General features: G+C 37.8%; 1 protein-coding gene across 1 annotated transcript in view; it reads right to left on the bottom strand.

Moving 5' to 3' along the window:
- ABCA5 (ATP binding cassette subfamily A member 5) overlaps window positions 1–25,009 on the bottom strand; it is a 73,962-nt gene that overhangs the window by 44,000 nt on the left and 4,953 nt on the right. Inside the window, exons 4-17 of the mRNA XM_070937713.1 lie at window positions 24,718–24,815; window positions 18,497–18,726; window positions 14,828–14,969; window positions 13,688–13,876; window positions 11,407–11,554; window positions 9,698–9,866; window positions 6,938–6,996; window positions 6,428–6,538; window positions 5,032–5,207; window positions 4,316–4,435; window positions 2,501–2,639; window positions 2,285–2,375; window positions 976–1,115; window positions 565–684 (exon numbers count right to left, since the gene is read on the bottom strand). Of these exons, the coding sequence (XP_070793814.1) occupies window positions 565–684; window positions 976–1,115; window positions 2,285–2,375; window positions 2,501–2,639; window positions 4,316–4,435; window positions 5,032–5,207; window positions 6,428–6,538; window positions 6,938–6,996; window positions 9,698–9,866; window positions 11,407–11,554; window positions 13,688–13,876; window positions 14,828–14,969; window positions 18,497–18,726; window positions 24,718–24,815 (1,932 nt within the window). The remainder of the gene's footprint in view (window positions 1–564; window positions 685–975; window positions 1,116–2,284; window positions 2,376–2,500; window positions 2,640–4,315; window positions 4,436–5,031; window positions 5,208–6,427; window positions 6,539–6,937; window positions 6,997–9,697; window positions 9,867–11,406; window positions 11,555–13,687; window positions 13,877–14,827; window positions 14,970–18,496; window positions 18,727–24,717; window positions 24,816–25,009) is intronic.

Below are 25,009 nucleotides of genomic sequence, written 5' to 3'. Positions count from 1 at the left end.
TTTAGTGAGCATTTGAAGTTACAATGGCACTGAAAAAAGTGATTTATGATTGTTTCTCCACACTTACAACCGTTGCAGCGTCCCCATGGTCATGTGATCAAAATTCAGAAACTTGGCAAGTGGCATTTATGATGGTTCCAGTGTTCTGGGACCATGTGATCACCTTTTACAACCTTCTGACAAGCAAAATCAATGGGGAAGCCAGATTCATTTAACAACCATGCTATTAACTTAACAACTTCAGTGATTCATTCACTTAACATCTGTGGCAAGAATGGTTGTAAAATGGGGCAAAACTCAACAACTATCTTGTTTAACAGAAGAAAATTTGGGATCAGTTGTGGTCATACTTTGAGGACTACCTGTACAAAATGTACTACCTCTACAAGTGAAGCTTCCATCCCAAAAATGTCATTGCCCAACCCAATTTTAAAAAATGGGAAATTCTACTATTCTATAAACTGAAATATAATTGAATAATGAAACAATTACTAATGAGACAACATTTATGATATTGTATTTAAAACACAGTATAGGAAGTTAGGCAATTTTTTCCCACCTTACCTGCTTGGTCAATCTCTGCTTCAGCTTCCAACTTGAGGAAAACATCCTCCAAGGTTGTCATGGAAACACCGTAAGAAATAACACCCAAATGAGCATGGGTATCTAGATCAGCAAACAGCGCTACAAGAAAAAGTAGCCACGGGGATCTTAGTAATTAATTTGTAAATGCCATCATGTTTCTCTGCAATGTCCTTTTTACAATTGCTCAATGAATGGTCTTCTAATTTCCCCAAAACTTTATTCCAAAAGCAGGAAAACAATAATGCTTAGGTAATAAATGTATCTGGGGTTAGTTGTTCTCTGTTAAAGTAACCACCAACTAACTCTCTATATATTAATATTATAGTCTTTGAGCTCAAGTGCAATTAGAAACATAGCATTTTGCTTTTCTCTGCAATTCAATAGTTATACCTGAAAATTTGTCCATATCTTTAAATGGTAATGCATATATCAGTTGTTCTTCGTTCTGTTTTAGCAAACTTGATCCGGGGATGTGCTGTCTGATGACAGATGCTGTAGCTTCTGTGTTACAATACCTATCTATGTGCATACTAAGAAACACATATAGACATCATTGTTTTGCAAAGGGATGCACGACATTCATTATAGGAATAAGAAGAATTACTCCTCCTTACTGCTGCCTGTATCTGTATTTTCATAATCCAATTCATGAAGGGTATTCATAAATATTATTTGTTACCATCCTAAGGGTGCTTACAATATAAAGTAGTAAACTTTAATAAATTTCAGCAAAACCTAAACACTTTAAAAAAATGACTACTGAACAACTCAACACAAAAGTCCAACAATTTTAAATTACAGACCAGAGAGGTCAAGTATAGTTTAAAACCCCTTTAAATGATACCAGACCAAAGTCAGGAATATATAGGTGGTCCTCGACTTACAACCAGTAATTTAGTGACCATTTGAAGCTACAATGGCACTGAAAGAAGTGACTTATGGCCGATTTTCACTCTTACAAACATTGCAACATCCACATAGTAATGTAATCAAAATCAGAACACTTGGCAACTGGTTCACGTTTATGACAGATGCAGTGTCCCAGGATCATGTGATCACCTTTTGGGGACCTTCTGACAAGCAAAGTCAATGGGGAAGCCAGATTTATTTAATAGCCATGTTACTAACATAACAACTGCAGTGATTTACTGAACAACTGTGGCAAGAAAGATTGTAAAGTGGGGAAAACTCACTTAACAACTCTCACATAGCAATGGAAATGTTGAGCTCAATTGTGGCTGTAATTTGAGGACTACTTGTAAAAGGTTCTTCACTAAAAGGTTTAAGCAATAATGGAGGAGCAGATAAATAAGACTTACTTGCTGTTTCCCTCGTATATTAATGCAAGCATAAGCAGTCCTTCAAATAATAACTGGACTCAAATTGTTTAAAGATCAATGTTAAGTACTCTGAATTGAGATTTAAAACTGAACTAGCAACTGACAGTAGTATAGACATTACAGATAAGCAGTCTAGTCTTAACAAAAACCTGAATAGCTATATTCCATACTAGCTGAAGTTCTCAAGTAATTTTCAATGACAGCTTCAAGCCAAACATGGTAACAATGTTAATCATACAATCCAATTCATATTACGATCACCTAACAATGAAATAATTTCAATTTCAATGTGTTTAAAGAGCAGAAATATTGAAGCAGGATTGGGACAGACATTAGAACAGAAAAGAAAGTGGTGGTACCTCAAACGATAGCCAATTCCCCATTTTGTCTTAAGGAAAAGGGAAGATCCAAGACATTTCAGCATTCCTTGAGAAATTACAGCTTTCCGATCTAGAAGTAGGCCAGAAGGGATCTTTATCATAAATAGATAAAGCTTAAATGGTAGCAACCAAAAGTATCTTATTTATATTATGGATAATATATATCTAACCTAACAGGCCTCTAATTGAACATGCCTGCAAGAATGTCTGCTTCATCCATGAAATGGGTACTGAACACTGTCACGTGGTTGGCTTTTCTGTTTTTCAAGAGGTTCCAAACTGTATGTCGGGAGCATGGATCCATACCAGCAGTTGGCTCATCCAAGATTAACACCTAAACAACAGCCAGGGAAAACAATAAATAAAACTGAAGTATTCATTTTACAAATACCAACGCTGCATGGCAACAAAACTATAGGAAAAATATCACCATCTAAATGGTGTGGGAAGGTGGAGGGAAGTCCCATAAAGCCCCATGATGGGTGGAGTAACTGGAAAAAAAAAATGTTTGCCGAGTACTAAAGGGGAAGGAGGCTGAATTATAGTTAATCCTTGCTTAACAATGGCGACTGGGACCGAAATTTCCACCACTCAGTGATGCAGACATAAAGCGCAATATCACAATATTGCATCATTTAGGGAAGGTAAGTCTCCATTGTTAATTGAGGATCACAGGTTCTGAACTGATGACCTCACTTGATAGCGACTTAAGATTTCTGCCGATTTCCAACAAGTGGTGTTAATAGGGAAGTTTGCAGGAAATTGCAAGTCCTGTATGATTTGCAACAGGCTGGCAGATGGGTGAATGCAATGTATCCTAACCAGTCAGTTTCAAAATCCCTTATTTTGCTGTACTTCAAAAACACTGAAGATTAAGCTTGATAATACAGTGCAAAGACATGGGCTTGATCTTTATTTGCCCTGTCCTGTCAACTTTCCCAGCAAATTTGGCACAGAGCAATCTTTGCAGGGTGGGTAATAGACAAACACAGATAAGCACTATGGGAAGCTGGCCTTAACACATGCATCAACAAATGTCCCAATAAAAACACTTAAGTGTTGCATTCATTGCAAACAAGAGATTTTCATTGGCACCTCTTTGTCCAAAAAGAAGATGGTGCCTCACAGTACATTACCTTCTAAAAGTGAATATGTTTTATCTCACCAATCATGACTTAGAAATAATAAAATAATGTATATCTGTTTGGATTTATATCTTTGAGCAGAAAATCTGTGTGTGTGTGTGTGTGTGTGTGTGTGTGTGTGTTTGCGCATGCATGTGTATGTGCTTGCATGCATGAGCAGGTCAAAGAAAAGTGGAACTTTGTCTGCTTCTATATGCTGAAAAAATCCTTTTCCGGAACCTCAGTTCACTGGTGTGGGTGTATAATCGTGAGCTGTTTTTGTTTGAATACAGTACTTATTTCGATTGACCAGCTGTAATTTTGAATTAAGGTTTCTTAATTTTTCTTTACTGACACCATATATTACTAAATTAGTTATATGGTACTTTATGGTAATGTTATTTTGAATCTATTTTTAAAAAGTGTTGTTCAGATAACTGCCATAAGTATTTTAGACATAGAAGAACCCAGAATAAAATTTGGTGTTATTTATCTGTGGATATGGATGTACACATCTGAATAAATACCCTTATATTCTGTAATTCCTTTTAGTATTCTTCAATGAAAATGTTTAGGCAGCTAGAAAGCCATGTGAAATCTAACCAAGTTCTTGTAAGGTGGTGTGTTTAAAATGCTCTTAAAATACTCTTTTTAAGATTAAGTAGGGCCAATTGAGAGGAGGTAGCATATTCATGTATGGGAAAAGGTATTAATTGTTTAAGCTTTTTTGTTAAGGGGAATGCTGCTGTTGAAGATCTGCTTGGGCAAGTAATATTTTATTATTCCCAACTCTCCTAATTTGTACAACAGAATTATAGCTCAGTTTGTATGTGGCTTGCAACTGATAGAGTATTACTACCAGTATTTCAGTTATTTTGCTATTTACCTTTGGATCACCAAGAATTGCAATTCCGATTGACAGCTTTCTTTTCTGTCCACCACTTAGTTTTTTTGCTTGGTTATCTTTAATGGGCTGCATATCCAAATCCAATAAAATTTTTTGGACCTTTCAAAATCAAGTATGAAAAATATTTAGAGACAATTAAGCAAGTAATCCCATAATTAATCAGGCTATTGTCACTAAAGCTCAAGGAATCTAAAAGTTTTGTAACTTACCATGATATAATACGTTATGAAAATAACTCAAACTCCATGTTATTTATGCCCTCCAATTTCAAAAACAATCCTACTCCAGAAGAGTTAAGGTGAGATGTTTCCAAAACCAATGCAACATCTATCCATCCATCCACTCATTAAAGTGGATTTTTTAAAAATATTTTGCTTCAGCTAATCATCTCTCTTTTAAAATAGTTCGAACTGGTATTTGAAAGTGAAAAAGAACTAGTAGCAGGAAAACCAACAATTACTGATGCCTATACCTATCTTATATCATTCTTTTATTTTTAATATTTTTATCCTAACTTCTGTAAGCTTTTCTGTTTTATAAGAGTTCTCAAAATAAAGTAGCATAGTATGAAATTTGGATGTAAAAATGCAGTCAATACATTATTACACATTCATGTAAAATTATCTTTATTTTATTAAAGGACATATATGACACCATTTTTACAATTAAAAATAAATACATTTTATTCTACTCACCTCTTGTATCACATAATTGGGAGGTATTCCCTTAATTGCAGCAACTATTGACAAATTTTCTTCCACAGTTAATACATCAAAATATACATCTATTTGTTGACATACTCCAGTTATCTTTCTGGCATCTAGCATTTCATCAATTTCAGAAACTCTGTATCCATAGATCGATGCAAATCCTGATAAACACAAACAAGGAAGAAAATGATTGCTACTAAAATACATACACTCATGTATACATCACAAAAAATAATGGACTTTTACTGGACTGCGACCATAAAATAGCCATCAAAATTAGAGACTTCAACAGGAAATCAAGAAAATGTCTCCCTTCCTGAATTTTCCCCAAGTTTGGGGAGCTTAAAACTAGAAAAAAAATAAAATGAAAAAGTGCAGTATTTTCTGCATGTGTATTTTCATAGTTTGTAGAAAGGAAGTCAATCAAAATATTAAGTCCTATATGGCATGAGGCCTCACTACTTGAGGGATGTCTTGTCTGGTAGATTTGATCCTGCAAGATTTGTGCATTCTGGATTCTTTTAATTAAACAGTATCATCTATTAGGATCCCAGAAGTGTGCCTTCTCTGTTGTAGCCCTTTGCAGTGAGGTTCCTCCTGAGAGCCAAATGGCCCCCACTCTGCTGTTTTTTAGAACAGCCCTGAAAACCTAGCGATTGGTGAGGGAAAGGGAGACCCCTTGCTTCATTCCATTTGGTTTCACAAGTGTGCCATATTTTAATCTCATATGCTTTATTGTTTTTATACTTTCTTCTTTGATTGTTGTAAACCACCCAGAGTTGTTGAGAACAGAGTAGCATTGGAATGATGGAGGAAGGAGTAATGAAAATGAAGGTGATACAGTATTTCTTAGCATCATGTACACATCAATTTCTTTACAAATCCCCTCTCTTTACAAATTGAGATTTATTTGTACTTTGTTTTTATTTATCATTGGTGCATGGGTAGAAAAAGAAACATATATTTAGGAAATCAAACAGAACAAAGGGATAAGCAAGTGAACAGCAAGATTACACTCTCAATATCCGATTCCAACATCCTGCAATTATTAAGTTCCAGTGAGTTGAAATGGAACTCAATGTATAATTAAAAGGGAGCAGAAATAATTTATTCATAACAGAAATGTCAAGCTACATGCAAATATTCTGCACTGCACGGGGTAGAATATTGCTATGGAAAAATTTGCAATCCTTTCTCCTAAATTCTGGGGTTGAAGTTTTGATCAATTGGAAAGTACAGCAATAGGTTTTATGCATTATATTATGCACTATTTTAGGTTTATATAGATATATATAGATATATATATAAAACCTAAAATAGTGCATTTTCTCCTTACTTGCCATTAAATATGGCAAGTCAAAATTATTTTGATCATACTTACCATCAGAAGGTGGGCACAATCCACACAGAATGTTCATTAATGTTGTTTTGCCAGTTCCATTATGTCCAAGTAATGCTGTAATCTGGCCCTCATATATATCAAAGGATAAATCTAATAAAATAATGACATGATTATACCAACAGGGGAGAAGTCAATTATGTTATACCACACTACTAATTTATTTATTTATTTATTTATTTATTTATTTATTTATTTATTTATTCAATCAATTTATATGTCGCCTTTCTCCGGAGACTCAGGGCGGCTAGTAATGTAATCATTACATTACTATTAAACATTAAGACACTTAATATAAAACTGCATTCACCTTTGAAAAACGATTTCTGTTTAACATAATATTAACATAGTAAACTCACAGATTATTTAATATGCCATTGAACAGGAACTTGCCAACATGCAAGTTTCTAATTATCAGAAGACAAGAAAACCCCACTTAAAACCTCAAGGATTTTTATTACAATAAATAGTTGATAATACCAAAATTCTTACTTTTTAAAATCTCCACAGTTTCACCTTTTTTAACAAAAGATTTCTGGACAGAGTTGATTCTGAAAGAAAACATGGTAATTTAATTTTTTTTAATGAAAGCTAAACTCTGATCATATTTCATCAAGATAAAAGCAAGCAATATGAAAGAATCATTATGTTAACATGAATATTACTCAAGTCTAAATTAACGCTAACTGAAGACTCACAAAGCATAGTTGAGAGTTTCTCAGTTTCTGAGAGCTCTTAAGTAAAGAATATGTCTAAATTCAGTGTCCTATTGGATTTTAACTTTCTTGTCAACGTAAGAAATAGTTATTGAATTCAGTACAATACTGCTATTAAAGGCAAAAGGGCACATTTCTTAATTCTAAAGACACTGTATATCAGTGGCAATATGTAAAATTTGTTACTACCGGTTCTGTGGGCGTGGCTTGGTGGGGGGTAATGTGACTAGGTTGGCGTGGCCAACTTTTTTTTAAAAAAAAAACTTTTAAAAACATTTTTTCTACAACCTCTTCAGCCGAAGAGGTTGTAAAAAAATGCTTTTAAAAGGCTCTGATGATCTCAGCTGAGTTGCCTGATCATCAGAGGCTTTTGTTTTCTTTTAAAAGCCTCTGATGATCAGGCAACTCAGCTGGGATCGTCATAGCCTTTTAAAAACTTTTTTTTAATAACTTATTTGGCTGAAGAGGTTGTAGAAAAAATGCTTTTAAAAGTAAAAAAAAAAAGCCTTTGATGATCATGTGGCTCAGCTGGGCATGGGGGGGGCAGGGATTTTCGCTACCAGTTCTCCGAACCACCTGCTGCCATCGCTACCAGATCGGGTGATCCGGTCCGAACCGGGAGCATTTCACCCCTGCTGTATATCACTTACAGAACATCTGCTCAGCAACTTTAACACTGATTCCCAATGGAAAGCCAAATGGATGCCCAAATATAGGTAGTTATATAAATGACTCCACAAAAAGTCAGCAATGGATAATACTGAATAGGATTTGCACCTCACATGGTGTCTGCTGGGACTCTCTGTATAAATGGGAGAATAGTATCCTCCTCTAATTATGACTGTGGGGTCTCACGCCAAACTGTAGATCACATCGTGACTGACTGAGGGCATATATACCAGTCCAGTATCTGATTTTTAACATAAAGGATGCTGTGCTTCAATGGTTAAACGGCCTAGAGACTTTGGTATTTGAACATAAAAATTTTTAACATTTATATTTTATTGTGTTTTACTAATCTAGGTCAAATATTAATATATATTGCTAGTCCCTATATGATATGCTATACTCTAAATAAATAAATAAATTCATGTTTGAAATACTAAAGAAAAAAGTTCTAAAAGTACAGAACAGTTCTACATGTGTGTTTGAAAGGATATGGATTAATTCGTTTTAGTACTAATTCATGCACAAAGATTTCCTAAGCACCTAGTAAACAACTTTCATTATATTGAATACAAACCACCATAATTTCCTCTTTAGAAAGTTTCCACATGTTAAACATTCAGGCTGATGTAGCTACTTTATTTGCCTCAACCTCTAGGCAAAAATTACCATCTATGTTTGATGTTTTACTTTTATAATCAATTAGATGCTTGCTATATACAACTCACATATCTAATGCAATTCCTACATGTAGACAGCATGGTTGATTTTTACACATAATGGGATGACCAGATTTATTCATGCTTACTGACCGTTGATTTAAATTATATTTTATAAACACTGATAGTTTCAGTGTTTTCTTGCTATAATTCATTATCTATCTAACCCAATTTTGTGATTTAGTAGAGAAATGACTTTTTTTTTCTAAAGTGAAACTTCTCTTTGCCAACAATTAAAAAAAATAAGATTTCACAGAGTATCTGGATTGATGCTCTAAACAGAAAGCTTACAACATTGAAAAACTACATTCCTTCAAGCTTCGTGTGGTCACTTCAAAGGTCTTCTGTGCATACACAAACATGATCCTCAATGACCATTCAAGGAGTGACTGTTCAAATTTATAATGGTACTGAATGAGCACTACTTATGACTGGTCCTTGTATTTATGACAGTCTCAGCATCCTTGTGATCACATGATTGCAATCCCATGCTTGCTCAGCATTCTGCTTGCAATTACAATTTTGCAGTGTCCTACAGTCATTTGATCACCATTTGCAATCTTCACTGCCAGCTTCCAATAGGCAAAGTCAATGGGAAAGCTGGCAAAAGGTTGCAAATGGTGACGTGATGTCACGGTTAATGACACTATGAGGTTCACTTAAGAATGGGAGTGGCTAAGCAATGTAGTCATGTGACATTGCATTTTATCACTGGATCACTTTGAGATAGAAATTCCAGTCCCAGTTACCATCATTAAGTAAGGATTACCTGAACACTTTCTTTATTGTTGTTGCCAAAGCGAAATGATTCACTTGACATAAAAAGATCCTCAAAACAGCTGGGTCAAATATTGACAAGATATGGTGCTTAAATGCTTTAAACAAAAAGTTTTCTGCAAAGTGAATTCTTTATACAGTCTTTTAAAAAAATTCTTGCCCTCATGGAATTCACATGAAATTCATTACATAATATTTACATTGCATGCACTCAAATCCTCAAACTCAGTCTTAGTCCATAGTTGCTGATCATGTAAGCTTCTGAGTTATCAAACTTAGGTAAGAAATTTAGGTAAGAAACTTCAAATTAGATAAAGAAATATTAGCACCTGGCTTTAGCAGTTGAAAGGAAACCACAGAATAGCCAATCATACCTGATAGCTTCTTTTCCTTGAAACTCTGATGATACGGTTTCAATGATCTCATTGAAATCTAAGTTCCCGTTAATATTGCTTTCATACAATTCTTTGTAATTTTTTGTTCTCTTTGACCAAAATGAGGGCTTGAGAAAGAAAAAAAAATGTCTACGCAATCCATATTCTCCTGAACAATAAAAGAAAAATAACATCTACAAATATTAAATGCTGCTAGTTATAATATACTATAAACATTTTAAAGATATATGTTTGCTTAAGCTGGTCTATGATTTAATTATTTTCATTAATTATAGGTAGTCCTCAACTTATAACCATAATTGAGCCCAAAATTTATGCTGCTTAGTGAGACAGTTGTTAAGTGAGTTATGCCTCATCTTATGACCCTTCTCATTGTTGAGTGAATCACTGTGATTGTTAAGTTAGCCACATGGTTAAGTCAATCTGGCTTCCCTATTGTCTTTACTTGTCACGAAGGTCACGAAAGGTTCCCAGGACACTGCAACAGTCATAAATGAATCAGTTGCCAAGTGTCTGAATTTTGATCACATTACCATGGGGATGCTGCAATGGTTGTAAGGGTGAAAAATGGTCATAAATCATTTTTTTCAGTACTGTTGTAATTTTGATCACTAAGCAAACTGTTGTAAGCAAGGACTACCTGTATCAAACTCCAGCAAAAGAACATGGTCTTAAGTATAAAATAAATCAAAACTCTATTGCTCAAATAGATCAAGAAGTAGATCGCTGGGTTCGTATATCTCACTATGCCAAAATGCAGATTATTTGAGTTTTTTTTATGAGATATTCAACAACATATTATTTAAGAAATGGCTTAACATCCAGAGTGAATCCATCTGTAGTGAACTTTTTTTTTTTATGTAACAAGAGTATACATGAAATAAACTATGCACAATAAAATTCAGCAACTGGCAGAATTTATTCTCATGCATTCCAAGTATTTGTACTTTTTGATGCCTTGGAAAGATGCTAATGCAATGCGCAAGTAAAAGTTTCACTTATAACTTTAACTCCGTGATTAAGTATTTTTCCTACCTCAACATACAGAGAAATGTTCTCTGTTAAACTAGAAGTGGTTTTGGACTGGAATATAATTATATGCATCTAGCTCAGTTAAAATAGAATGGCAAATTTTGATTTGCTGACAATCTAAAACTAAAAAGAGACATCTGAATGTAAATTGCTATTTTTTTATTAAATCAAACAACTTCCAACTTTTCAAGATAAAAGGTATAAAGAAACAGTTCAAATATTTAATAAACTGTGAGATTTTATATTATTGTCCTTAAGAGTTATTCATACATTTTTGCTGTGTTTCTCTGAGAGACAAGGGATATGTAAACTATAATGGTTAAAGCAATTAGTTCAATTTTATTGCATGTCAATTTTTTAAAAACTGAATGTTATATTGTAATACGTATGAAATAACATTACAAATAGTCATAAATTTAATCTTTCAACAAATGTACTAATGCTATGAAGCAATCATACTATAGTTTGTATCAAGTACTCGGACTGCAAAAAAAACCCTGCAGAGGAATGCACCGATCCTTCGGAATGTAGGTATTGCTACAAATATATATAAAATGCACATTGTTGATACATATATTTTGAATTTTGAATTCAATGCAGATCAAATAAATGATTATAGTTGAAATCATTTTTCTTAGTCAAACATTCAATCATACCTGGAATAACCTGATCCAAGTAAACTGCTAATAGTAGATAAAGCACACTGTCAAGAGCCAGGAGCAGTATAGCAATAATAAGTGGATAAGGTCCATAAGTTAAATTTGAAAAATTAACTCCTTCTTCATAATCTTCTAAATGCATAACCTGCAAACAAATATGGAATTTGAATATTATTTGGAATACCATCATAGCATTAAAATATAAGGGAAGTAATTAACACTTATGGCACTCCATTGCAAATTAGCACAACTTGGCACATAAGAATTCTTCCATTTTAGCAATGAACTTGAAACCACTTTATTCTTAAGAATTCATCATTGATCTGGTTTACCTTGGGTATTTTGGATACAGCTTGTTTAGTGTTTATTTTTATAATTAGCTTTACCCATACTAATTTTAATATTCCTGAAGTTAATTCTTATCTTCAAACCCAGGCAATTAATACTTATATTAAAAATAAGCACACATTTTACTGCACATATAAGCATCATCATGTTTTCAAATGGTCATAGTCTTTTATCCTGTTGATCCACATTTTTGATTGGATATTTCAAAACCTGGCTATATTGCAACCTTGCTTTTTGATCTGAAATTTCATATAAACTAGTGACTGAAAAAAATGAAAAAAAAACCCATTAAGCAATATTAAGCAATACAATGACCAGAATATAGCATGCAAACATTTACTATAGAAATAGTTTCTAGAGAAAAACAGTAGCTGTTTTTCCTGCTGTAACATAATGAACTTATTATGACCTAAATGTCAGGGTTCCAAATGTCATCAAAAATAAACTGTTTCACAAAAGTGTTGTTGATAAAGCTTCTAAACAAGATTGCAACTAATAAACATTTCCTACATATCTGTCGTCCTCAGCTTATGTCCAATGCTTCAGCGACCACGCAAAGTTACAAAACTAGTGCTGAAAAAATGGACTTATGAGCAGTCCTTGATGTTTGGACTACTGTGATATGGTTGTGATCTGGGTGCTTGAGTCATGATTACACTGCAGCAAGCTGCATTACATGATCACCATTTGTGACCTTCCTTGCCGTCTTCTCACAAGCAAAATAAATGGGGAAGCCGACAGAGAAGGTTGCAAGACACCCAGTAAATCGCTTTCACCACCTTTTCTCACAAGGAGCCCACTATGGATCATAAGATCCCAGAGTCTCCTATTCTGTAGCACCCAATGCCAACCACACTCTGTAGCATGTCTGCCTGCGGCATTCCCTCCTTCCTGTGGCCCCTGTATGCCTTCTGCCAATTTGCCATTGGCCTCCACCGGCCCTCCTATGCCCCCACTGACCTGCTTGTGCTTCCTACACTTATCTGCAGCACCATCCACACTTTTTACCCCAGAGTCTTGCCTCTTCCTATTTAATGACCCAGACCTCCACATTTGGGAGTTATAGCAATAGTAATAGCACTTAAGACTTATGTACTGCTCCATTATACTGTACTACACTCTGAGTATCAGCATATTGCCTCAAACAATCTGGGCCCTCATTTTACCGATTTTGGAAGGATGGAAGGCTGAGTCAACCTTGAGCCCCGTCAAGATCAAATTCCAGACTGTAGGCAGTTTCTTTTTTTTTTTTTATTTGATTTATATGCCGCCCTTCTCCGGAGACTCAGGGCGGCTTACAATGTGTTAAGCAATAGCCTTCGTACTTTTATATATTTATACGAAGTCATCTTATTGCCCCCATAATCTGAGTCCTCATTTTACCTACCTTAGAAAGGATGGAAGGCTGAGTCAACCTTGAGCCTGGTGAGATTTGAACTTGCAGTAATTGCAGACAGCAGATGTAAATGGATGTTAATAACAGTGCTTTAGTCTGCTGAGCCACCAGAGCATTGCAATACTGCATTCTAACCACTGCATTGCCAGGGCTCCTGGGTTTTGATAGCTACTTGGACACCTATCACTAAGAAGTGTGGATACATGACCTGTGCTTTATCATTGCATTGCTTAACAACAACAACCCTGGTCCCAATTGCTGTCATAACCTAAGAAGTAGCTGTACAGTGCTCACTAAAGAATCTGATATCTTTCAATTCCTATTATAAGATTATTAGTTTGTTACAGAAATCAGTCCTTGATATTTTAAAAAAGTATTTTTAACTGATAAAGAAAATAGCAACAAGTAACATGTTACTGCAAGTATAGAACAAGGCAAATACTGTATGTCTGTCTTTCTCTCACTAGTGTCTATAGCTGGGATCTGAACCATAAAAAGTTGTATAGCAATATGCAAATAATGTATTTTACTAACCTGTGCAACGCCAATTAAAAATGTGCATTGACACAGAGGGCTTACCAGCCACACAAAGGATTTTGGAATATCCTCTACCAGGAAAATTGTCAGACCCACAATACCAAAAGCCAGGGTTGACAAAAACTCAACTGTACCGACATGTTTTGATTTTTTGAAAAGAGGAGTCAACATGAATGCAAAGAAAACCTAAACAGAAATGAAACAATTATTTCAATGCATTAGAAACTTTACAGTAAAATGCTAAAATGATAATCTCTATGTTGATATTGCAACAATTAGAATCATTTAAATTTAATGTACCAATGGATTGATATTATTTTTTTAATTTTCAAATTATGTGTTTTGGGGGCGGGCAGAGGATTTAAAAGAGATGATAAAGATATTTCTAAATTTCTAGATAAAATAACCTGGCTTTCATAAACTGCAATATTCAATTTTATTTTATGCATAAGTAAAAATATAAAATGTAATATATAAAAGTACTCTACTAAAGGCAAGATATGTTTTCATTGTGAGTTGAAAAAATAATACTGTTTATATAGGCAAATTACCTTTTCAAACAGAACCCTTTCCAGTTCAGGAATGTCAGTGACTGACAGACAACTGAAGTCATGACATTCTATGGGGTTTTTTTAGTTTTGTTAATTGATGTGTAAATAATAAAAAATGAGGATAGCAATGTGCTGATTATATAATTTGCACAATTGCTCCATTATAAGAATGGGCAACAAATTTAATATACAGAACCAGACCAGAAACCAATAAAAAGCTAGAGCACATACTTATTTTCATATAATAATCTCATGTTATTAACATAATTTCAATATTAGAGCATTTTGGACTACATAAATATTTGTTATTAATAGTGATGTCTGTAATCATCACAAAACATCACATATTTGAAGACAGAAAACACTTAGGTAAATCAGAAAGTATACTCAAAACAAAACAAGAAGCAACATCTGTTAAGCTATCTAAGCAAATAAAACTGCATCAGACCTCCTCCAGCTATCATTCAGTGAAAAGAAAACTATAGCAGTAGCAAATTGTGTATGTAGGTCAAATAAAACTCAAACATTACTGGTAACCACAATATAGTAACAATGATACCACACACACACACACACAAACACTTACGGAAGATATTCCATACAGGAAAAAAAGAAGAAATATCACAAAGCTGCTACTTTTGGGGAAAAGCGAAGAGAATGTTGCAATGACCGACATAAGAAGAGACATGACAAATATCAGACTGGTGTACAGTAGGACCCAAGAAAGCCTAAAAAAGAAAACATATGATGAAGATTCATGAATTCAAAGCTGTAAGTATTACTACACAAAGATAACTTACCTCTGCTTCAAAGATCAGCAATCTTTTCAGGCAGCAGGCCCAATCATGCTACTTTGCACAATGTTGCAGACATCAAAAAAATAAATTTAACAAATGTAAAAGGCAGAAATCTTGTGTTGTTTAATGTTTACTGTAGCAACAGATATTTTACAATGTTTTGTTGTCTGAGAGGTCAGCTAGTGTTTTTTTTAAATTGAGGATTCAAGGAACATAATTCAGTGGTATCATTGATAACATAATAACTGTCCATTATTGCCAATCCATGTTCTAGCTCTTTCAAAAAGCAACCATTCAATTAAAAACTGAATCTTTTCATGAACATTATCATCCATCCATCCAATTTATATAGCTGCCCATTTCACCAAGTGATTCTTGGTGGCAATAAAACTGGGTTAGTCCTCTTTAAATGAAATGTTTTTAATTGAAGACCACTTGCTCTTGGCATGTCCACAGACAGTATTATTATGTGTAAATCAAACCATTACAATTTGTTCCACAAACTGTATTCATAAGAAATTGATTTAGTGAATGTTATCAATTTGTCTAGGTTAGGGTTAGGGTTAGGAACACAGAGGTGTATATTCATGCAACCTAACATGAAGAATTACAGAATTCTGCAATACTGTTAATACAAAAGACAAAAGCTTTGCAAACATCTAGGCAAGTAAAAGTAAGTATCTAGTAGGACTCCAAAGCCTTTTGTATGTGATTCCGAAAAGATGCTCTCGAGGAACAAGAATTTGTTTGCAAATGATCTTCTTGGGAAAAGATGCTGTTGTCTTAAAGAGTTACAGGCAAGCACTACATTCATACCTGTGCACATTCCAAAACAGCCTTTGGAAAGCATATACAAAACACCACACAGCTCTAATATCTAAAGTCATCATTGACCCCAACAGAGGTAACAGCAATAATATTGACACCTCTCCTGCGCAAGCTGCATTGGCTCCCGGTGGACTTCCGGGTGCGCTTCAAGGTACTGGTTACCACCTTTAAAGTGCTCCATGGCATCGGACCTGGATATTTGCGGGACCGCCTTCTGCCGCCAATAGCCTCCCACCGGCCAGTACGCTCCCACAGAGAGGGACTCCTCAGGGTGCCGTCAGCTAGGCAGTGTCGGCTGGCGACCCCCAGGGGGAGAGCCTTCTCTGTGGCAACTCTTGCCCTCTGGAACGATTTGCCCCCGGAGATACGGAGGATATCAGATCTCCGGGCTTTTCGCCGTGCCCTAAAAACTTTTTTCTTCCATCAAGCAGGGCTGGCGTGAACCCCCCCCCCCCCCCCGTTTTTGAGATATTAGATTTTTTAATTGTTTAATGGGTTTTAGTCGTAAGGTTCTTAATTTTTGGCCAAAGGGTATAATTCTTTTAAATTTTTAAATTTTGTATTGAATGTCCACTAGGAGAAGGGCGGTATACAAATTTAAATAAAATAAAAAAATAAAATAAAATATTAAAACAAACTTTAATTGTCTGGCAGTTGTTTCATGACTATCTGGATTTTTCAAGAAAATAGAGGAATACCTTAAGACCTGTCCTTTACACAAAAGTGGCATTGCTCTGGAAAAATCCTTTTATAGTATCTTAAAATAAAGTTTATTGAATTTTCCAAAATTTTCTTTTTTATCTTGCTTCATCAGTTCAAGATGCTTCTAAATTCACAAGTATACAAATGTATTTTTCTATGTATCTCTAATATATAAAAGAGCTGTGGTGGCACAGTGGTTAGAATGCAATTCTGCAGGCTGTTCGATTCTGACCGGCTCAAGGTTGATTCAGCATTCCATCCTTCCGAGGCCGGTAAAATGAGGACCCAGGTTGTTGGGGGCAATATGACTCTGTAAACCACTTAGAGAAGGCTGCAAAGCACTGTGAAGTGGTATATAAATCTAAGTTTTATATATATGTATGTGTGTGTGTGTGTATATATATATATATATATATATATACACACACACACATACGTAATTATATATACTGTATATACACACACATACATAATTTTGCCTTAAATATGCAGAAATGTTTGCTAATGTAAGTTTTTTCCACTTTATTTCAACAAAAGACTGTTTAAAACTAGGCTTTGTGATAACAAGTGCAAATCCTTCAAGAAAGCTATCATAATTATTCTTTGAACATACTATTTGATGAGAGAGGGAGGGAGGGAGGGAGAGAGAGGGAGGAGAGAGAGAACGAAAGTGTGGATCTAAAACTTCTGGGAATGTTATTTAGAGGAAAATATGGCTGTAAATCAGGGGTGAAATGTAAAATTTGTTACTACCGGTTCTGTGGGCGTGGCTTGGGGGGGTAATGTGACTGGGTGGGCGTGGCCAACTTTTAAAAAAAAAACTTTTCAAAGCATTTTTTCTAATGCTTTGAAAAGCCTCTGCCGATCAGGCAACTCAGCTGGGATCGTCAGAGAGGCTTTTTTAAAAATACCTCTCTGCTGATCAGGCAACTCAGCTGGGATCGTCAGAGACTTTTCAAAGCATTTCTTTACCACCTCTTCAGCCAAGAGGTTGCAGAAAAGAATGCTTTGAAAAGCCTCTGACTGTCCCAGCTGAGCCACGCGATCATCAGAGGCTTTTTTTTTTACTTTTAAAAGCATTTTTTCGTCGGAAGAGGTTGTAGGAAAAAATGCTTTTAAAAGTAAAAAAAAAAGCTTCTGATGATTGTGCGGCTCAGCTGAGCATGGGGGGGGCTCAGAGATTTTTGCTACTGGTTCTCCGAACCACCCGCCGCCATCGCTACCGGATCGAGCAATCCGGTCCGAACCGGGAGCATTTCACCCCTGCTGTAAATGGACATATTTCCTTTGTTAAAGTAGACTGCCCCAAATTTTCCAGAGGAAGAAAACTAGAAAACTCTATCATATTAATTACATTTTTTAAAAAGGAGAGAGGGTAGGGAAGCCTTTGCAATGCCACCAATCAAGTGCTTCATGTATCCTCTTTACATCTGCCCTCAACTTAAAGCTTTATCATGCATATGCACCCGAAATTTAAACTAAGAATCTGCACACAAGCATTAGTGACTTTTTTCAAGCATTTAGCATAACAGTATCAATCTAGAAAAGCAAATCAGCTTACATTTAAAGAGACATCTCTAAATAAACTTTGTATAAGTTTACAAAGTAACTCCAATAACATATATACACAGATCTGATAGTAAGACCAGTGATGATATAATTGTGACCATAGACTGCAAACATTACAAGTGTCACTTTTATTTTCAAAATTGCATCCGATTCTTCACATAGCTCAGTGTTTAAAATATATCACAATGTTGTCATATCTATCCAAACTAAGAAATAGACTAGCAGCCTGAAATGTTTTCTAAAAAGAGACTTTTTTACTTTGGGTCACAATCAAGATGCTGTACCTTTTCTCTCAAATTGTATAACTGAACAAGAGCTGCTGCAGTTGTTTAAAATGAAGAGCTAAGGAACTTACTCACCAAAAGGCAGTGTCATGAAGGCCCATTATCATTAAAAATTCTTTTATTTTCTTCTCTTTTTCTGCCACAATATGGATTGCCAAGTAATAACCAAAAGGCGAAAAGGCAATTACTAAGTAAATCAGAATGATGGCACGAGGAAAATTATCTATTTCCAAAATAGCAGATTCCCCCATCATGACAGCTTTTGTTTGTTCCAGTTGTTCCAAAACTGAGTAATTGGTCTTCAGCTGAAAAAAGAAAATGACTGTTAAAACCAGGTTTTGGAATAGCTTCTGCTAATAAAGAACGTTATATCCAAAGCTGTAAAACAGTTTACGACAGATCTAATTTATCTATTTTATATCTCCACGCAAAATATTTTGGGTTTCACAAAGGAGGTTTGGTTTATTTTATATATTTATTATATAAATATAATAAATAATAATTTATTATTAATCGGTTGCTCAAATTTTAGAATAAAGAAAAAGTGGGATAAATAAAATAGGAGGGCCTTAAAATAAAAATGTTCTGTATCAATGGATAGAAAACTTGATTAAAGAACACTTACTAGATTAGGCAAAAAAATCCAACCCTATGAATCAGCTTTCTAATACATTTACATTAGCCTAATTGCAGCCAGAGTAATTTTTAGACTGATCTCCTCTTTGAGGAGACTGAATTTCAATTACTGGTAATCAGGTGAAAAAGCTATTAAGCTGTTGGCACATTGTTTGAAGCAAAAAAACCAATAGAGTTTAATTTCTGAAATTGTAGTAGTTGATAGGCAGAAGTTTTTAGGTTCAGAACCTTTAAAAATAATTTTTCCCTTTTTCTTAGAAATCATTTTATAAATTGGATCAGTGGTAATTAATATATTAATCACTTTATGAGTCAGATAAATATTCAGCGATATCACAAAGTAACATTGATATTTTGAAAGCTCCTTTGCCACTTTATTTAACAAGTATTGAAACTGATCCAATCATCGCAAAATGGTTCAGTTCCCGGGCTAGATGGTTTCCAAGTGGAATGGAATAAACTGTGGTACTGACAAGACTTGAAATTCTATCAATAGCAAAAACAAAACAAAACAAAAGTATTATAGATCAAGTAAATCCAAAGGAAGCACACATGATTGGGCACAAATTATTAACAGCCGTGGTTGTGCAGTGGTTCTGCCATCTGCTAATTCTGCCATCTGACAGCAGTTCAATTCTCATCAGCTCAAGGTTGATTAAGTCTTCCATCCTTCCGAAGTGGGTAAAATGAGGACTCAGATTGTTGGGGGCAAAATGCAGACTCTGTAAACTACTTACAGAGGTCTGTAAAGCACTGTGAAGTGGATATAACTATTATTATACTGTTATTGCTATTATATTCTGAACATATTATGCAAATGTAATTTTGGGAAAGGCAGAAGTAAAAAGAATCAGAAGATAAAGAGCAACAAAGTGGATGGATTCAATTAAAAGTCCTGGTCAGTGCACAGTTGGAGGATACCTGAAGAGATAGATAACCCTATTGTTCCCAACAATCAACAATTTATTTTAACCCTCCCTCCTCCCTAGTTGGGCCACTATTAGGCCCTATGACTAACATGCTTGCCCTGCCAGTTTCTGTTCGATGGAGGCGGTTCCCACCTATTTTCCATCTATCTTCTTGCCTGTTCTATCCATCTGTATGCTGCCTGTATGAACGTTGTGGACAGCTTATTTCCTTCTGGAGACTTTGGACCTGGCTCTGTTTGTTATCCAGCACGCTGGCTGTATGGAAAATGGCAGCTTATGGGAGGATGAACGGAGCCGGTTTCTATCATTGTTTCACCACCGATGGGATGTATCATCTTCCCCATGGCCAGTTGGCCAAACATCATGAGAGGCTGGTTGGACAATTATCTCCGAGTTGGTTGGAACATTGGACTCCCCCACTGCCGTGAGAGGACAGTGAAGACTCTGCTGTTTATGGTCAACCTGCCTTGTTTCTTTTAGGACATTTTGGACTATCATAGTGGAGCCCTTGGCCATACCTATCACTACCTCAGAGCTTTAGATGTATTTAAGGTCACAGCTTCTTGCCCTGCGAGACTCCCCCCTCTCGCAAGCCTGGCCCTCCGCGTTATCGAGGGCCTACCTCAATGACGGGTCCTGGAACCCAGAGAGGTGGCATGCTGCGAAGAGGGGGTTGAGGGGTTTTTTATGTAAATTTTTGGTTAAACTTTTAAGGGGTCCCGGGGGGGAGGATAAAATTAGAACTAGGGTCGTGGGTTTGGGGGATAACCCACTAAGGGGAGGGTCGGGCCTGGCCACTATGCGCGGCGGAGGGGGTGGGGGATCTGGAGGTAATGGGGAGGGTCGAGCTTGTCCAGATTGTGTTTTTACCATCAGTATTGTGAGTGGGAGGGGTAGATATGGCGGGAGCAGGGGGCCATATCATGTTAAGGGAGCGCGCACCCGCTGTCTTCAAGCGGTAGCGCGCTCTGGCCCCCAAAGCTCCTCTCATTCTCCAGGTTGCACAGACCCTCGGGGCCCGGGCCTTCAACTGATGTTGTGCAACGCCAGGTCCGTAGTAAATAAAGCTCCCCTCATTTGTGATCTTGTGCAGGAGGGGGGAGCGGACCTGGAGGGTATTACGGAGACCTGGTTGGGCCCGGAGGGAGGGGTCCCTCTGGTAGAAATGTGCCCACCAGGCTTCCAGGCATTCCATCAGCCGAGGTCACAGGGAGGGGAGGGGGAGTAGCGGTCATTATTAGAGAAGGCCTTAGGCCGAGGGAGGCCACTGTTCCTCAGATGGCTGGTTGTGAGACCCTCCTTGTAAAGTGGGGTCATGAGGTCCAGATGGGTTTGCTGACCATGTACCTGGCTCCCTGCCACGTGGCTACCCAACGTTATCGCTGCGGTGGCGGTTGATACCCCCAGACTTATGGTCATGGGGGATTTTAACCTGCCGTCCATGGGTGAGGCGTCTGAGGTGGCTCGGGAGTTCATGGCTTCCATGACGGCTATGGACCTGACCCAGCTAATTCATGGCCCTACGCACATGGGGGGAAACACACTGGACTTGGTTTTTGTCTCTGGACAGTGGCTGAGTGATCTCGAGATAGGGGATTTAGTCATCGAGCCCTTGTCATTGTCGGATCACTCTCTCCTTCACCTTGACCTTCGAACCACTGCACCCCGCCGCAGGGAGGTGGAACCGATAAGATGGTACCGCCCCAGGCGCCTGATGGAACCTGATAGGTTCCAGATGGAGCTTGGGCCAATCCCCAAGGTTCTGGCTCACGCCTCGACTGGAGACCTAGTGGCCGCCTGGGATAGGGCAGCCGCTGGAGCTCTGGATCGAGTTGTGCCTTTGCGGCCTCTGACCCAGCGCCGATCTCACCTGGCTCCTTGGTTCACCGAGGAGCTGAGGGAGATGAAGCGCTGGAAAAGATGCCTAGAGAGTAGTTGGAGGGCCAGTTGTGCTAAATCTGACCGGACACTGGTAAGATCTCATATGAATAATTACCTAGTGGCGATAAAAGCAGCGAAATGCACCCATTTCTCTGCTCTTATTGAATCATCAGATAATCGCCCGGCCGCCCTGTTTAGGGTGACCTGCTCCCTGCTCCACCAGGAAGCGAGGGAAGACCCCTTGGAGGGAAGAGCCAAGGATTTTGTTCAGTATCTGTATGACAAAATCACTCAGATTCGGGAAGATCTGGACTCCAGCTGGGTAGATCCACCGAGGATGACAGAGGCAGGTCCTGAGAATGTTATCTGGGTTGAGTTTGATCCTGTGACCCCTGAGGACATCGACAGGAATCTGGGTAGACTGAACGCGACCACGTTTGTTGGACCCGTGCCCCTCCTGGTTAGTGCTGGCTTCCCGGGAGGTGACGCGAGGCTGGGTCCAGGGGATTATAAATGCTTCATTGGGTGAGGGTGTCTTTCCCACTGCCTTGAAAGAGGCAGTGGTGAGACCTCTCCTCAAGAAGCCTTCCCTGGACCGGGCAGTATTGGCTAACTATCGTCCAGTCTCCAACCTTTGCTTTGTGGCGAAGGTTGTTGAGAGTGTGGTTGCGCGACAGCTCCCCCAGTACCTGGATGAAACGACGTATCTAGATCCGTTCCAGTCGGGCTTCAGGCCTGGGTACAGCACAGAAACAGCATTGGTCGTGTTGGTGGATGATCTCTGGAGGGCTCGGGACAGGGGGTGTTCCTCTGTCCTGGTCCTGTTAGATCTCTCAGCGGCTTTTGATACCATTGACCATGGTATCATGCTGCACCGGTTGGAAGAGTTGGTGGTGGGAGGCACCGTACTACGGTGGTTCTCCTCCTTTCTCTCCGACCGGTCGCAGTCTGTGTTGACAGGAGGGCAGAGGTCGGCCCCGAGGCCCCTCATATGTGGGGTGCCACAAGGATCGGTCCTCTCGCCCCTTTTGTTCAACATTTATGTAAAGCCGCTGGGCGAGATCATCCATGGTTTTGGGGTGGAGTACCATCAGTACGCTGACGACACCCAGCTATACATCTCCACCCCAGACCACCCCAACGATGCCCTTGAAGTGATGTCCCAGTGCTTGGAAGCCGTATGGATCTGGATGGGGAGAAACAGGCTCAGGCTCAACCCATCCAAGACCGAGTGGCTGTGGTTTCCGACGTCCCAATATAGTCAGCTGGTGCCATTGCTGACTATTGGGGGCGAATCATTGGCCCCCACAGAAAGGGTTTGCAACTTCGGTGTCCTCCTGGATTCACGGCTGTCTTTAGAAGAGCACTTGACGGCCGTGGCAGGGAGGATTTTTCATCAGGTTCACCTGATCCGCCAGTTGTGTCCCTTTCTAGATCGGGACTCCTTACGCACGGTCACTCACGCCCTCGTCACCTCCAGTCTGGACTATTGTAACATGGGGTTCCCCTTGAGGAGCACTCGGAGGCTCCTACTGGCGCAGAGTGCGGCCGCGTGGGTGGTGATGGGAGCGACGTGGCGCTCCCATGTAACACCTCTCCTGCCCGAGCTGCACTGGCTCCCGGTGGTCTTCTGAGTGCGCTTCAAGGTTTTGGTTATCACCTTTAGAGCGCTACATGGCTTAGGACCTGGTTATTTACGGGACCACCTGCTACCACCAATAGCCTCCCACCGACCAGTACGCTCCCATAGAGAGGGGCTCCTCCAGGTGCCGTCGGCCAAACAATGTCGACTGGTGGCCTCCAGGGGGAGAGCCTTCTCTGTGGGGGCACCTACTATCTGGAACGAGTTCCCCCCAGAGATACGGAGGATCCCGGATCTGCGTACCTTCCATCGCGTGCTCAAGACTTTCTTGTTTCATCAGGCTGGCCTGTCCTAAGTCTTTCCCCTTTTTAATATGGAAATTTTAAATTTGGTTTTAAAGTATTGGGGTTTTAAATTTGTTCAGCCAAATTATTTAATTTGTTTTATTCTATTTTAAATTTTGTATTTATATTGTTTTATTCTATGGCTGTTCACCGCCCTGAGTCCTTTGGGAGTAGGGCAGTATACAAATTCAATAAAAACTAAAAAACTAAACTAAACTAAACTGCATAATGAATTAAGCAGTCAATACAAGGAAACACAATTATACATATATATATTTCTGGTGAAAATATAAATCCAAAATACACTTTGTTTACATGCATGTGGCATCTCAAGCAAAAGAATTTCATATTCAGCTATTAATTATGAACATTTTTTAAAAAAATTGATTTATATGCCGCCCTTCTCCGGAGACTCAGGGCGGCTTACAATGCGTTAAGCAATAGCCTTCATAGTTTGTATATTTATACAAAGTCAGCTTATTGCCCCCACAAACTGGGTCCTCATTTTACCTACCTTAGAAAGGATGGAAGGCTGAGTCAACCTTGAGCCTGGTGAGATTCGAATTTACAGTAATTGCAGACAGCTGGTGTTAATCACAATGCTTTTAGTCTGTTGAGCCACCAGGCCCTAATTCAAAACTCAAACAGTTTGCGCACTGTCTAGATTTGAAGAGAAAACCATAATATGGAGACTTGATAGACAAATTTGACTAGGAAACATTTCTTCAATCAAATATAGCATTAAGGACCAGTCAAGAAGTGCTCTGTGTTCCAAATTACCTGTTGTATTTTTTTCAAATTCAGATCACTGCACATCTTAACTGGTCACTTGGATAAAGCATTTTCATATATAAGAAATAAATATTATATTGTATTTTGACTAATACAAAAAAAATGAGTTGTATGCTAACCATTTATATTTACCTGAATAATAGCTGCATCAATGCAGATCTGGAGCGCCGTAAATCCATATCGCCAGTAGGTTTCAGCTTCACATATCTTGGAAGGATTTGGACAACTGGCTGTAAAAAATTAAAAAAAATTTTTTTTTGCTATCTAACTATTCCACATCAACAATAAGCTAATGTTTCTGCCATATAGATGGAAAAAGTTACTTTATCTTCAACTAAGTAGTTACATATTGGCATGAATAAACTGATCTATAATTTCATACTAGGATATAAGATTTCACATAAAATATATGAGGAAAGAAACT

Source organism: Pituophis catenifer, unplaced genomic scaffold (genome assembly GCF_029215685.1).
Source record: "Pituophis catenifer annectens isolate HBS135680 unplaced genomic scaffold, rPitCat1.0.hap2 SCAF_2, whole genome shotgun sequence".
NCBI classification, from domain to species: Eukaryota; Metazoa; Chordata; class Lepidosauria; order Squamata; family Colubridae; genus Pituophis; species Pituophis catenifer.
This window is presented reverse-complemented; position numbering and strand designations above follow the sequence as displayed.